Raw genomic sequence first — 13468 nt, forward strand, 5'->3', positions numbered from 1 at the left:
TTTGCTTATGGAAACCTAACAGAATCTGGGAGAAATCAGTGATGGCGTGAAACCTACTGGTACTGTAGGAAAAGCACCCTTAAGCCTAAAATGTGGGAGAGATTTAAGGAAATAGGATAAATATTTCAAGCAGACACTTATTCCTTTAAATAGTTACAAAGATCAACAAAAATAACAGTGTGAAGTACTAAGAAAATATAATGAAGAACATAAATTTTAAGGTTTTGTGAGGCTTAAGATTAAAAGAAAAACAAAAATAAAACACATAAAGATCACCACACAGAAGAAATTAAAGGTTGTAGATTAAACAGAATTCAAAATTATGAGGAATAAAAAATGAGAACTATGTCCAGAACAATAACCTTTAAACTATCAGTAGTATTTCTTGATACAAAAGTTGTAACTCATAGAAATTTAAAAGGAAGAAATCGAAGGCCACAAAACGCTAAGGCATTACACCCAAGAAAGTACTTTGGCACTGGAGCTGGAGTCCCTGGCTACAGGTGATTTTCAAATTAGTATATGGTACTATGTTCAAATGTGCATTTTCACTACAGGATAGCTCAACACTTTTATCCAAAGTACAGGTATTAGTTAAAGCGGGCAGAAGTGGGAAGTTTTTCAATCTTTTTAAAGGAAAAAGTGTGTTTGTCTTTGTAGTTCATCTCAAAGTCAAGGATATGTCTAGGACAAAACTATTCCTCCTTTCTTTTGCAAGCCTACTTCAGTGTATGTCTGCTGCAAATGATTGCATTAACTTAGCTCTTGGTCCCCAGGGTTAATAGTAGAGCCTCTCTGTGCAGACAGATACCCACAAATGTCTTTTCAGAAGTACTCAGGCCAGCACATGCCTTCTGGAATGTTTGCATGTTTTCCTTTCCTATAAAGATGGTGTCCTGTATATCATTCTCTTACTCCTTATAAACTGCCTTTATCTGAGATGAGCAAAGCTGGGTTTTTTTTTTTTTTTTCCTTCTTTTTTAATCAAGTACTCCAATGCTTGTGCCACAGAAACACACTTCTGGGAATGCACACTGAGAATGTGGTGCTATGTTACGTTCATAATTGACCAAACTTCTCAAGCAGAATAATTCTGTGGGAAGAGAGATCTTTTTCTTTTTTAGCAACATCTCACATTTCCACTTCTCAGAATTATTTCTCTCTCCCACTCTTTCATTTATTAGCTCTCTCACTCTTGCTTGTGCTATCATCTTTACTTTTGCTCAGTGACTGATCTAAGTGAACTAGCTGTATAGATGTATACTTTCCCCCCGTGCTGTCAGGTTTTTAGGATTTAGCTCAGGATTTATCCAAATCTCTGGCATGTAATCTCTGCAGACCTTTTAGCTACACTTGCTTTTGATGTTTATCATCTATTTATTACCACATTCACAAGACAACTGATTAAAATTTCTGAGAAAAAAATAAAAGATAATTCAAAAGGAAAATGATGCAGTGCAATTAAAAAAAACAAAAACAAAAACCAAGCAGGATCTACCACAACTAAGGTAACTTTAGCATAAATCCATGTGCTAGATTAAGAAAAAAAACTCTTCAAATGTAAAATTGGTATTTTGGGGGTGCATACTGATTCCCTTTACTATATTTTGTTAGTTCTGAGACATGCATTTATTTACATGTCATGGGAGGAAACATATATCCTATGTAAACCTGAGGAAGCCAAAGAATTTGAATGTGAATGATCGGATGGACAGACGAAACAAGAGAAAAAGAAATTTGATGAATTCCATAAAGCTAAAACCCACTGTATATATGTATAGAATGAAAACTATTTCATTCTAAAATGAAACTCTACTCTTCCTGTAAGGCCCCATGCCTTATAGCTCCTTGCAAAGTCTGAGCCGAACGAATGGCAGGTGCTCAAAGACTTGCTTAACTGAGTGTAAAATCACTTGGCAAATGAGTTAGCTACTTTATATTAGCCTTTAAATATACATTAACCAATGAAATTGTTTACTAGTTAAAAACATTCACATTAGTATAATGATATTACCTATAAGGATAGCCGTGGTATTTGGAACGAAATATTGAAAGTAGAAAACTGAAGAAGAAGACCACCAGGCCTAATCCCACTAGGCAAATTACTAGAAAGAGACAGAAAATGCCATTAGTGTCTAGACACATGGAACCCAAATGCGTATGTTTTATAAATGCATTCAATTAATAACAGTATACTTACATTTTAATAGTTCATGGCACATACAGGCACAACAAACCAGATAATCCAAAATACAATGTATTCATTATTTTCCACATTCTTCTCAATGAAAATGTACTATTTGGGGTATGAAAACAACAAAAGTGACTGATCTAAGTCTTCTGGTGCTTTTCTTCTCTTACAGAGTTCCTTCCTACAAGTACTAAAATGCCTCAGAGGGATCAAAACAAAACAAAATATGTGATAAACCACAAACAAGATTACCAGCCCCTGCCTTAGAAAGCGTTGGCTATATTAGCATAGACATTTGCATTCTTAGAATACTAATAAACAGAATTTTATTCTTTTCAGATGCCATGCAATATTTACAAAGAAATGTCATTTTAGATTATTGGTTAGACTATTGCTTCGGTAAAAGTCTGTTACTTAGAAATAGTCATCCTAGTGTACAAAAAGCTAGGAATAAAACCTTTAGGAGTGAAATAATATGGATTCTGGAGAGCCAAAGGGGAGAAATCCCCCCCCGAGTAGATAATTGTGTCAAAGGGCTGTTATTTCTTTTAACAAACGAACTGAAGGCTAATATTAGAGTAGAATGTGCTGTGGTCTAGGTTTTCAGTATCCCTTTATCCCAGCCAAGTTAACAAGAGGGAAAATACTTTTTTGTTTTCTTTTCCTTTTTGTTATGGTTAGGAAGATTTTTTTTTTTTAAGATTTTATTTATTTATTTGAGAGAGAGAGACAGAGAGAGAGCATGAGAGGGGGGAGGGTCAGAGGGAGAAGCAGGCTCCCTGCCGAGCAGGGAGCCCGATGCGGGACTCGATCCCGGGACTCCAGGATCATGACCTGAGCCGAAGGCAGTCGCTTAACCAACTGAGCCACTCAGGCGCCCTGGTTAGGAAGATTTTATTCTAAAGTCAAAGAGTAATAAATATAATACATACAATGGAAATACGTATGCAAATATATAGAGTATATAAACAAGATTTATTAGTAAAATATATGCTTATAAAATTAAAATGCTTAAGAATCTGAGCCAATTAAATGTAGGTATGTTTGGACTAAAAAAATAAATGTATTTAAAGAATTGAAATGGACTTAAATCTACGCCATAAGTAAGGAGAAAATAGAGTTAATTCTTAAGAAAAATCTTGTATACTTGTACAATACATGTATCCTTTCATTAGTTTCAGAGAATTCTTATAAAAATACTGAAAATATCTGAAATAATTAGAAAGAAGAGAAAAGAAATGAAGGCACAGGAACACAAGGAAAAGTTAGCTCAATATACCTCCATAATGATGAAATACATTAAAAAAAAATCCTTCTAGCAGGTCTGAGACCAGGTTTAATTACAATCCTGGAAATCAAGGAGTGGATAAGTTCTGACACTGTCAAAAAATGGTCTAGGAATCTGTCAGTTTTCTTTCAGCTCTGTAGGAATATCATTCTTTCAGTTTTGAGTATAAATTGCTGGAAGTCATAAGTGCTTAACAACATTCAACTGTAGCCTCTGTGACATCCCATTTCAGACAAAGTTCATGCAGTTGAACTTCAAATGAATATTGGCAGAAGATAAAGTAAAAAGTAAGTTGCTGAATATCCCAAAATGAAAAACACCTTTTTAAAAATATGTAGACTATCCAAGTATGCCAGACACCAGGCACTGGATACAACAATAATAGCATCCCTTCTTACAACAACCTTATTAAACCTAGAATTAATTACCTAATGCTTTATTTTACACCTTACCACATTTGGTATTTTTATCAAACACTTCATCCTTTCCTTTCTTGTTTTAAATTTTCAGAAGCTAAATAAAACACTTTTACTGCCTTTGCCACTTTGGTTGTGCTCAATGGGAACTGAAGCTAAAAGTACATGATCAAGTAAAACAATATATTTACTTGATTCTGTGCAGTGGAACAAAACAGTGCTGCTCAAGTCCCTGTATATAGGGAAGGGAGCAGCAGAACCGAGTAAGCAGCAGGAAGGAGTTAAGTATGAATGGACCGTTGCAGCCCAGACAAGGTAACATACCTGTAAGAAAGTGCTGTGATGACACAGGATCATTTTGATCTGAGCAATAATAATCACAGTAGTTGTACTATATATCAGAAAGGGGTAACTCTAAAACATATTTCCCATGTCTCTTTCTTTCTCTCACACTACACATGAATAAATAATCTGACAGTGCTGAGCGTTGGAGTGATATGTAGAGAAACATCTACCAAGAGGGACGCTGGGAGTAGTGATTTTGTAAACTCAGTATCACAGATGTTATAAGATAAAAAAAAATTATGTATTTATTACTATTACTTAGTTTAGTAAGACAGGATATATAGTAATCACATTAAGAATTTGTCTTCATAAACACTGTCAATTGCAAGAGCATTACATTGTTCAAAAGATGTATCATAAAATGATATTCTGCACAATGCTTAACTGAAAGTAATGCACTAGATTCTTCTGTGGTTTCTTTACAATGGTGTAAAGACACTATCACGGGAAAACAAAGGACAGACTAAACTGTGTATTATATCCAAAATATTTTAACACTTAAGACAACTATTTAGAAATCACTAGGATTTATTTATATACATGTCACCATAGCTAATACTTCCAAGAAGAAAATCAGTCTGGATTTTTATTTTAAACTTAATAAATCATCTTTCTCAGACATCTACGCTGCTCACACATAAATTCTGAGTTTAAAAAGGTTCCAGAAATGCAAAGCATAGTAGGAAAAATTTTAATTATAGGTTTAATCATTAAATTACAGAGGAACTTGATAATAATAATAAAAAGGTTTGTGGCACGAAATTTTAAGGCCCTCTCTTCGTTCCTAACCTATGCTCCTAAGGGCAGATTTTTCTCCTGTGTTCTTCCCTTGTCTTGTCAAAACCTATTACTTCATAAAAATGATTTTTTTTCCTACACTCCCCCTTCCCCCCCAAAAAAGGGAACAGTTCCATCAAAGGATAAAACATAGTTAACTTGCTTAGAAACATAATGCTGGAAATCCGTGGAGTTGTAAATCTTGGAATACCACTGGAAAAGGCAAAGAGCGTGGAAAAGACACTATCAACAGATAACTCCTTTTCAAATGTTGATCAAAAGAAGTCTGGAGGTATTTGGAAGGTATTATATTTCAGTGTACAAAACCTATCTGAAAACTGTGAGTCCTTGAATGTATACCTGATTCTTGTGGCATAAGGAACACAGCATCTGCCAATAAAATCTCTGAAGACTCTGGCCACAGAATTGTGTCTCCCTGTAGTGTGGACATTATCATGGAGACTATAGCTTCAGTAGACATGGGTCAGAACACCCCTGGCAAGGGCTACAGCTTGCCTTTATATGCAATTCCACAGAAAATCACCCAATCCCATTTTGGAAGAAATATATTTTTAAGTATTTGTACACTCACATCCAAGAAATAGAAAAAAGTAAAACAAAAACAAACTGCAACCTTTCTCATATCAGAACATTTCTTTAGAAATTTATGTTTATTAAGGATTTTTATATATTTCCCATTTTACTTAAATCTTAAAACAAAACTATAAAAATAGCAACACAGACTTACTCCGTCTTTTTCCAACATCTCCCTTGGATGTTGCTGCTTCATTTAGAAGAACCATCCCCATGGTGATAGCAGCATCTATAGTAGTTGTCAAGGAAACAGTACAAATACATGCGAATAAAATCTATTAATTTTTCTGGACCTGAACACCATGTGTTCTGTTCCAGAATGGGTGGGTTACAACTGCACACAGAGCTAGCTATGATTTAACTCTCTCCATCTAACAAAAAATTACCATTCTTCGTGTGTTGCATATGCCTTAATTTTAAAAATAAATAACGTGAAACTGTGAGATTTTGAAGGTCTAACTCTAAATGTTAATTAAGTTCCACGACTTTCATTTTCTTAGCACATAGGAATTATATGGATTCCCATAATCAGTTATATATCATTTCACATTATAGATGTAGATATATACTAGTTATAGTCACAGGGACAAATTTCATCGGCAATCATAGAAAATCACAATATATTTACTCCAGGGCTTGTGTGCATAGCTTTCTTTTTCTTGGCTTCTATTTCATGTGTTGTTTCACAGATTACCTTGTTTAAAGAAATATTTATTAAGGTCCAGTATTGTGTCACTTGGAAATTTTTGTTACCAATTACAAGTCTTACAAAAGCAATAAGCACATTATAATAAAACGCTCTCACAAATTTAGCAGGATCTTAATTTAGTTAAATTGACAAAATTCTGTACTTAATATGTCTGCTTGCAGCAGGATGAATATATTCATACCGTACTGAAAGATGCCAGAGATTAAGAAAATGATAGGAGCTTTTCACTTTTATTAGAACATTCTTTGCTATGTTATTAAAACAGGTTTGACAAGGACTATTAAGATTTAAGAACTCATCAATTCTGGAAATATATTATGAATTCTGCCCAAATGACTAACAGATTGAAAAATGAAAACTAAAATAATTTTAGCCCAGAAATTCCTCAATTTGGTCAAATTTATTATGGTCTCCTTGTCTTCATTTCTACTGTTATATATGTACAATCAGCATCAGTAAGTCTGCTGTACAGGATATATCTAAGTGTCTTCTACTCCAAACAGTGAAAGCTACAAGAATATTATTTGGCTATGTCTGTACAATTAAGTGGAGGAGGTCAGGGAAAATTCTGCAGAGTAAATATTTCCACTCTATTTTCATAACCATTATATATCAAAATATTGATTAATAATTATAAAGTAATTGAGTCTTTCATGACCATATTATCCAACTTCGGGAAAACAATAAATACCTGACTTCTCCAGTTAGGCATTTATGCTTACAATAATCTCTCTATATATTAATGGCTTTCAGTCTATTCTATTTAGCAATCCTTTATGGAACCCTTATTGGAGAATACCAACCAGCCAACCTTGATGGGAAACCTGCTGCATACAAGAGAAAAGCCTCCATCAGCATTATGCAACACCAGCCCCTCCCACTCCCCGTTCTCACACCAAGCCTAACATCCATATATACCATACACTACCAATGAACTTTTAGGGAACCATGATACATAGTTTGAGAACCATTGGAATTTGGGTAATTCTTGAGTTCCTTGAGTTTCAGTCATGTCTTGATGGCCTGAAAAGAGTAATGTAAGAGAACAAATATTTCATTTTACCAGTATGGTAGTCTGTGGACTTAAAGGATTCATTCTTAAAATGTTTTGGACAATCCACTGATAAAAATTCCTTTGAGCCTAGAGTCATAGGACTATGCTAATAATAAAGTGATGGAAAAAAAATTAAAAGTTCCTATCACTCAAACTGCTCATATGTAGGGAATTTCTATTGCTTAGTGGAGCTAAGCTACTGTGACTGTTTAGATCATTAATAAGGAGTTAAATTAGGTTTCCCTTTCATCTTTCTCTGGTTACATCTGTCCAAAATCCAGAAGTAACAAAGTTAAAACCATCACATCAATAAATAGTACCTAATAAAAGTTTATTGGGAGTGTAATAACAGTTTTTAAACTAGGGGTCCCCAAATTCAAGGACTAATATAAAACTCAGGGACATGAAGTTACAGAATGGCTTATTTTTTTTTTAAGGATTTTATTTATTTATTTGACAGAGAGAGAGACAGTGAGAGGGGGAACACAAGCAGGAGGTGTGGGAGAGGGAGAAGCAGGCTTCCCGCAGAGCAGGGAGCCCGATCCGGGGCTCGATCCCAGGACCCTGGGATCATGACCTGAGCCGAAGGCAGATGCTTAACGACTGAGCCACCCAGGCGCCCCCAGAATGGCTTATAAAGTAAAAATGAAGAAGTTGTTGACCTTTACAGTGATTGATTATTACAGTGGGGGTTTCCACACAGGGGATTGGTTACAAGTGATAGATCTCTCATGCCATTTTTAGGAAGATGACTTCAGTTTCTTTTATGATTATCAGAGACATTTAAAAGAAATATCCCAAGTTAAGTTTCACTTATATTCATGAAAAGGGCTAGATTTAGTTTTGTTCATGTGTCTTAAATGATTTTGTCTGCTAAGGGAATTCTTAAGTCTGGTTTCTATTTTGTAAGTCATCTTAACACCCTTTATTATATTCAGGTACAAATTTGAATATACACATTTGATCTGAAAACTGACACAGGATTCCAGATTATTTTAACTCTAACAAAATACGTTTTGCAAATATTCACAATATAAATGACATTTAAGATGATTTTATGTAGATATTATAAGTAAAATAAATATCACTCCAAATGCTTCTGAAATTCCAGTAATAAAATCATGGGGAAAATGGAACTTTCTATTCCTGGGGAATAAGTTTTACAAAATTAAATGCTTAACAATTTTAATAAAAGTAAAGCCATATGTAAAAATATTTTCAGGATAAAATTTTATATATAAACATCCGTGTGCACATATATATGTGTGTGTTATAAACACACCTATTCACAGATACAATCTCAAGAAAAAGTATGCTTTATTAGGCAAAAGAATATTGGATATTAACTATGGTTACACAAGTATAACATATCTTTATTAAAAGATCTTCATACCATTTTTGACTACTTTTCCTCTGCAAATAGTTAAGTTACAATGTGAAAACTATGTGAATAACATGCTTCTTGTTGGAATTGTTTTTGAATTTCACGCAAATTCACTTTGTGACAGAATCATAGGATTTTCATAAGCATAATCACATTTTATTGCTTTATCTTACTGATGCACAATTGTTTCCAAATGTTTGCTATTATAAATATTCCCACAAGGTTATCTGTTTACATGTACATGTGCAATATTTTCTGTAAGATCTACACTTAGAGGCAGAGTTTTTTAGAGAGGGCATATGTGTATTATCAAATTTACTAAGGTACAGTCATATTGCATTTTTCTTATATTTCACCACTAGTTTTGCCAAACTATTGATTTTATCAAACTGATGAGTGACAATCTGTATTAAGATAATGAACTTTGATAAGTTCATTCCTCTTTTTGTTTAACCTTTTGTATATTGCTCTTTTTTTTTTGCTCATTTCCCCGTAAGTCTTTTTTTAAATATTTTTTAAAATATTTTTTAAATATCTTTTTAAAATATTTGTATTTTTTTAATTTGTACGGTGCTTCCTTTTTCTGGACGCAAATTGATTCAAGTGTTGTATTTGGATTCTTCCTTTATGTGTTGTCTTATATATATGTATGTATGTGTTTAATACTAATAGCCAACATTTATTTACACCAACTGTGTGCAGGCAACTGAGCTAAGCTCTGTGCATGGATTTCTCTCAGTAAGCCTTCTAACAGTGCTGTGAGGTGGGTACTGTTTTAGTCTGACTTATAAATTGGGATAATGAAAATCAGAGATCAATAACTGGCACAAGGTGTTCAGTAGTGCTGGAGCCAGAATTCAAACCAGGGCTATCTGAGCCACTGCCCATCTGCTCTTAACTACAACGCAAGAGAAGTCTCCTCTCCTTTTTTTTTTATATATTAAAACCTTAGTATGTTTGACATAAGACATTGTGTAAATTTAAGGGGTACAACATATTAATTTGATATATATTGTAATTTGATTGCCATTGTAGTGATAATTATCACCTCTATCATTACATAATTATCCTTTTTTAAAGGTTGAAATAACTAAGTTCTAGACTCTTAACAAATTTGATTATAGTACAATATTGTTGTCTATATTCATTTCACTGTGCATTAATTCTCTATGGTTTATTTGCTACCCATTGTTAACTTTAGACCCTTAGCTGTCTTATCACCCTTCCTACCATCCTGTGGTAACCACCATTTTACTGTTTTGACAAGTTTGGCTTTTTAAAATTCTGCATATAAGTGATACCATACAGTAGTTGTCTTTCTTTGACTGATCTCACTTAGCATAATGTGCTCAAATTCCATCCATATTGTTGCAAACAGCAAGACATCCTTTTTCATAGCTGAACAATATTTGTGCATCAGTTTTTTTTTTAACCCTTCATTTATCAACAGACACTTAGGTTGTATCCATATCTGGCTATTCTAAATAATGCTGCAGTAAACACAGAGGTGCATGTATGTATCTAAACTAGTGGTTTTGGACACATACCCAGAAGTGCAATTGCTGGATTATATGGTAGTTTTATTTTTAATTTTTGAGGAAACTCCATACTGTTTTTCCATAGTGGCTGCACCAATTTACATTCCCATCAACAGAGCACAAGGATTCTCTTTTCTCTACAGCCTCACCAACATTTATTTCTTACCTTTTTGATAACAGGCTTAAATTATAACAGTGAGGTGATAGCTCATGGTGGTGTTGATTTGCATTTCCCTGATGATTAGTGATGTTGAGCATCTTTTAATGTATCTGTTGGCATTTGCATGTCTTCTTTGGAAAAATGGCTATTTAGTTCCTCTGCCCATTTTTAAATCAGGTTGTGTTTTTGTAATTGAGTTGCATGAGTTCTTAATATATTTTGGATATTAAACCCTTATCTGATATATGGGGTTTGCAAAAATTTTCTTGCATTCTGTAGGTTGCTTTTTCATATTGTTGTTTCTTTGGCTTTGCAGAGCCTTTAAATCTGGTGTAGTCCCATTTTTTTCTATTGTTATGTTTTTGGTGACATATCCAAAAAATCATTGCCATCAAGACCAGTGTCAATGAGCTTCTTCCCTATGTTTTCTCCTGAGTTTTATAGTACCAGATCTTATGTTTAAGTCATTTGGGTTCACTTTTCTGAGTGGCACAAGATAGGGGTCCAATTTCATTCTTCTGCATGTGCTTATCCATTTTCTTAACACTATTTGTTGAAGAGACTGTATTTTCCCCACTGAGTGTTCTTGGATACCTTGTCAAATATTAGATTTTATATGCAGGAGTTTAATTTTGGGCTCTCTGTTCTATTCCCTTGGTCTCTGGGTCTGTTTTTTGTGCCAGTACAATACTGCTTTAATTACTATAGATTTGAAGAATTGTTTGAAATCTAGAAGTGTGATACCTCTGGCTTTGTTCTTTTACCTCAGGATTGTTTCTTCTATTTCTGTAAAGAATGCCTTTACATTTTTTTTTTTTAAAGATTTTACTTATTTATTTGACAGAGAGACAGCGAGAGAGGGAACACAAGCAGGGGGAGTGGGAAAGGGAGAAGCAGGCTTCCCGCCGAGCAGGGAGCCCAATGCGGGGCTCGATCCCAGGACCCTGGGATCATGACCTGAGCCGAAGGCAGACGCTTAACGACTGAGCCACCCAGGCACCCCAGAATGCCTTTACATTTTGATGAGGATTGCATTGAATCTATAGATGGCTCTGGGAAGTACAGACATTTTAACAATATTGTTTGGATCCATGAATGTAGAATGTACTTCCATTTGTTTGTGTTCTGATTTCTTTCAGCAAAGTCTTGTGGTTTTGTTGTACAGATTTTTAATTTCCTTGTTTAAATTTATTAAGGTTTTTTTGATTTTGATGTTATTGTAAATGGGATGGTTTTATTTCTTTTCAGATGTTTCATCAGTAGTGTAAAGAAATGCAACTCATTTCTGCAAGTTGATTCTGTAACCTGCAACTTTACTGAAATTGTTGATTAGTTGCAACAGTTTTTTGGTTCAGAGTTTGGGATTCTCTCTATGATACTGATATAGATATATATAAGCTCATATCATCTGCAAGTAGCAACAATATTACTTCTTCTTTTCCAATTTAGATGCCTTCTATTTCTTTGTCTTGATTGTTCTAGCTAGGACGTCCAGTATAGTATTGAATGAGAGTGGTGAGAGTGGGCATCCTTGTCTTGTTCCTGATCTTAGAGGAAAAGCTCTCAATATTTTCCATTGAATACAATGTTAGCGGGGCGCCTGGGTGGCTCAATCGGGTAAGTGTCTGCCTTCAGCTCAGGTCATGATCTCAAGGTCCTGAGATCGAGCCCCATATAGGGCTCCCTGCTCAGCAGGAGTCTGCTTCTCCCTCCCCCTACTTTTGCTTCCTCTCTCTCTCAAATAAATAAAATCTTTTAAAAAAAATACAATGTTAGCTATGGGTTACTTGTATATGGCTTTCATTATGCTGAGGTATGTTCTGATGTTCTGACATATCCAATCCATTAAGGATTTTTATCATGAAAGGATGTTGTATTTTGTCAAATCTTTTTCTGCATCTATTGAGATGAACACATGATTTTTATCTTTCATTTTATTGATGTTATGTATTACATTTATTGATTTGCGTGTTGAACCATCCTTGAATTCTAGGGATAAGTCCCACTCGGTTATGGTGTATAATTCTTTTTAAGTGTTCTTGAATCTGGTTTACTGATAGTTTGTTGACAAATTTTTGTATTTGTAGTCATCAGGGATATTAGTCTATAGTTTTCTTTTGTTGTAGTGTCCTTATTTGGTTTTAGGATCAGTGTAATGCTGGCCTCATAGAATGAGTTTGAAAATGTTCCCTATTCCTCAATTTTTTGGCAGAATTGAGAAGGATTGGTGTTAATTCTTATTTAAGTGTTAGGTACAGTTCTCCAGTGAAGCCACTTGGTTCTGGGTTTTCTGTGTTGGGAGGTTTTTGATTACAGATACAATATTTTTACTCATATTTGATCTGTTCGTATTTTCTATTTCTTCCTGATTCAGTGTTGGCAAATTATGTTTCTAGAAATGTATCCATTTCTTCTACATTATGTAATTTTTTGGCATATATTTATTCATAGAAGTCTGTTATGATCCTACATATTTCTGAAGTATCAGTTCTAATATCTCCACTTTCATTTCTGATTTTGAGTCTTTTTTTCTTGGATTAGCTAAAGGTTTGTCAACTTTGTATCTTTACAAAGAATCTGCTCTTAGTTTCATTGGTCCATTCTATTGATTTTCTGGTCTTTATTTCATTTATTTCTACTTTGTACTTCCTTTCTTCTGTTACCTTTGGACTTAATTTGTTGTTCTTTAGTTTTTTGAGGTATAAAGTTAGGTTGTTTACTTGAGATTATAATTTCTCAATATATGCATTTGTTGCTATAAACTTACCTCCCAGAACTGTTTTTGCTGTATCCCATTAGTTTGGTATGTTGTATTTCCATTTTCATTTTTTTGAAAATATTTTTAAATTTCCCTTTTGATTTCTTTTTGACCTACTGGTTGTTTAGAGATATGTTGTTTAGAGATTTCCTAGATTTCCTCTTATTGATTTATAGTTTCATACCATTGTGGTCAGAAAGGATAGTTGGTATAATTACAATCTTCTTAAATTTGCTAATATGTGCTGTGGGTCT

The 13468-nt window shown here is 34.0% G+C and overlaps 1 protein-coding gene across 4 annotated transcripts in view; it reads right to left on the minus strand.

Annotated features, from left to right (window-relative positions):
* Positions 1–13468, minus strand: part of TUSC3 (tumor suppressor candidate 3) — a 106354-nt gene that overhangs the window by 8901 nt on the left and 83985 nt on the right. For 2 of the 4 annotated variants that reach the window (XM_081808193.1, XM_081808185.1), the window contains exons 6-7: positions 5766–5840; positions 2015–2105 (exon numbers count right to left, since the gene is read on the minus strand). In XM_081808193.1, coding sequence (XP_081664319.1) covers positions 2015–2105; positions 5766–5840 — 166 coding nt within the window. Of the gene's footprint in view, positions 1–2014; positions 2106–2200; positions 2297–5765; positions 5841–13468 lie in introns of all 4 variants that reach the window. The other 2 variants (XR_014141179.1, XM_081808204.1) reach the window with 2 other exon arrangements.

This window comes from Leptonychotes weddellii, chromosome 2, assembly GCF_054177405.1.
Source record: "Leptonychotes weddellii isolate Sample4059 chromosome 2, ASM5417740v2, whole genome shotgun sequence".
Lineage (NCBI taxonomy): Eukaryota > Metazoa > Chordata > Mammalia > Carnivora > Phocidae > Leptonychotes > Leptonychotes weddellii.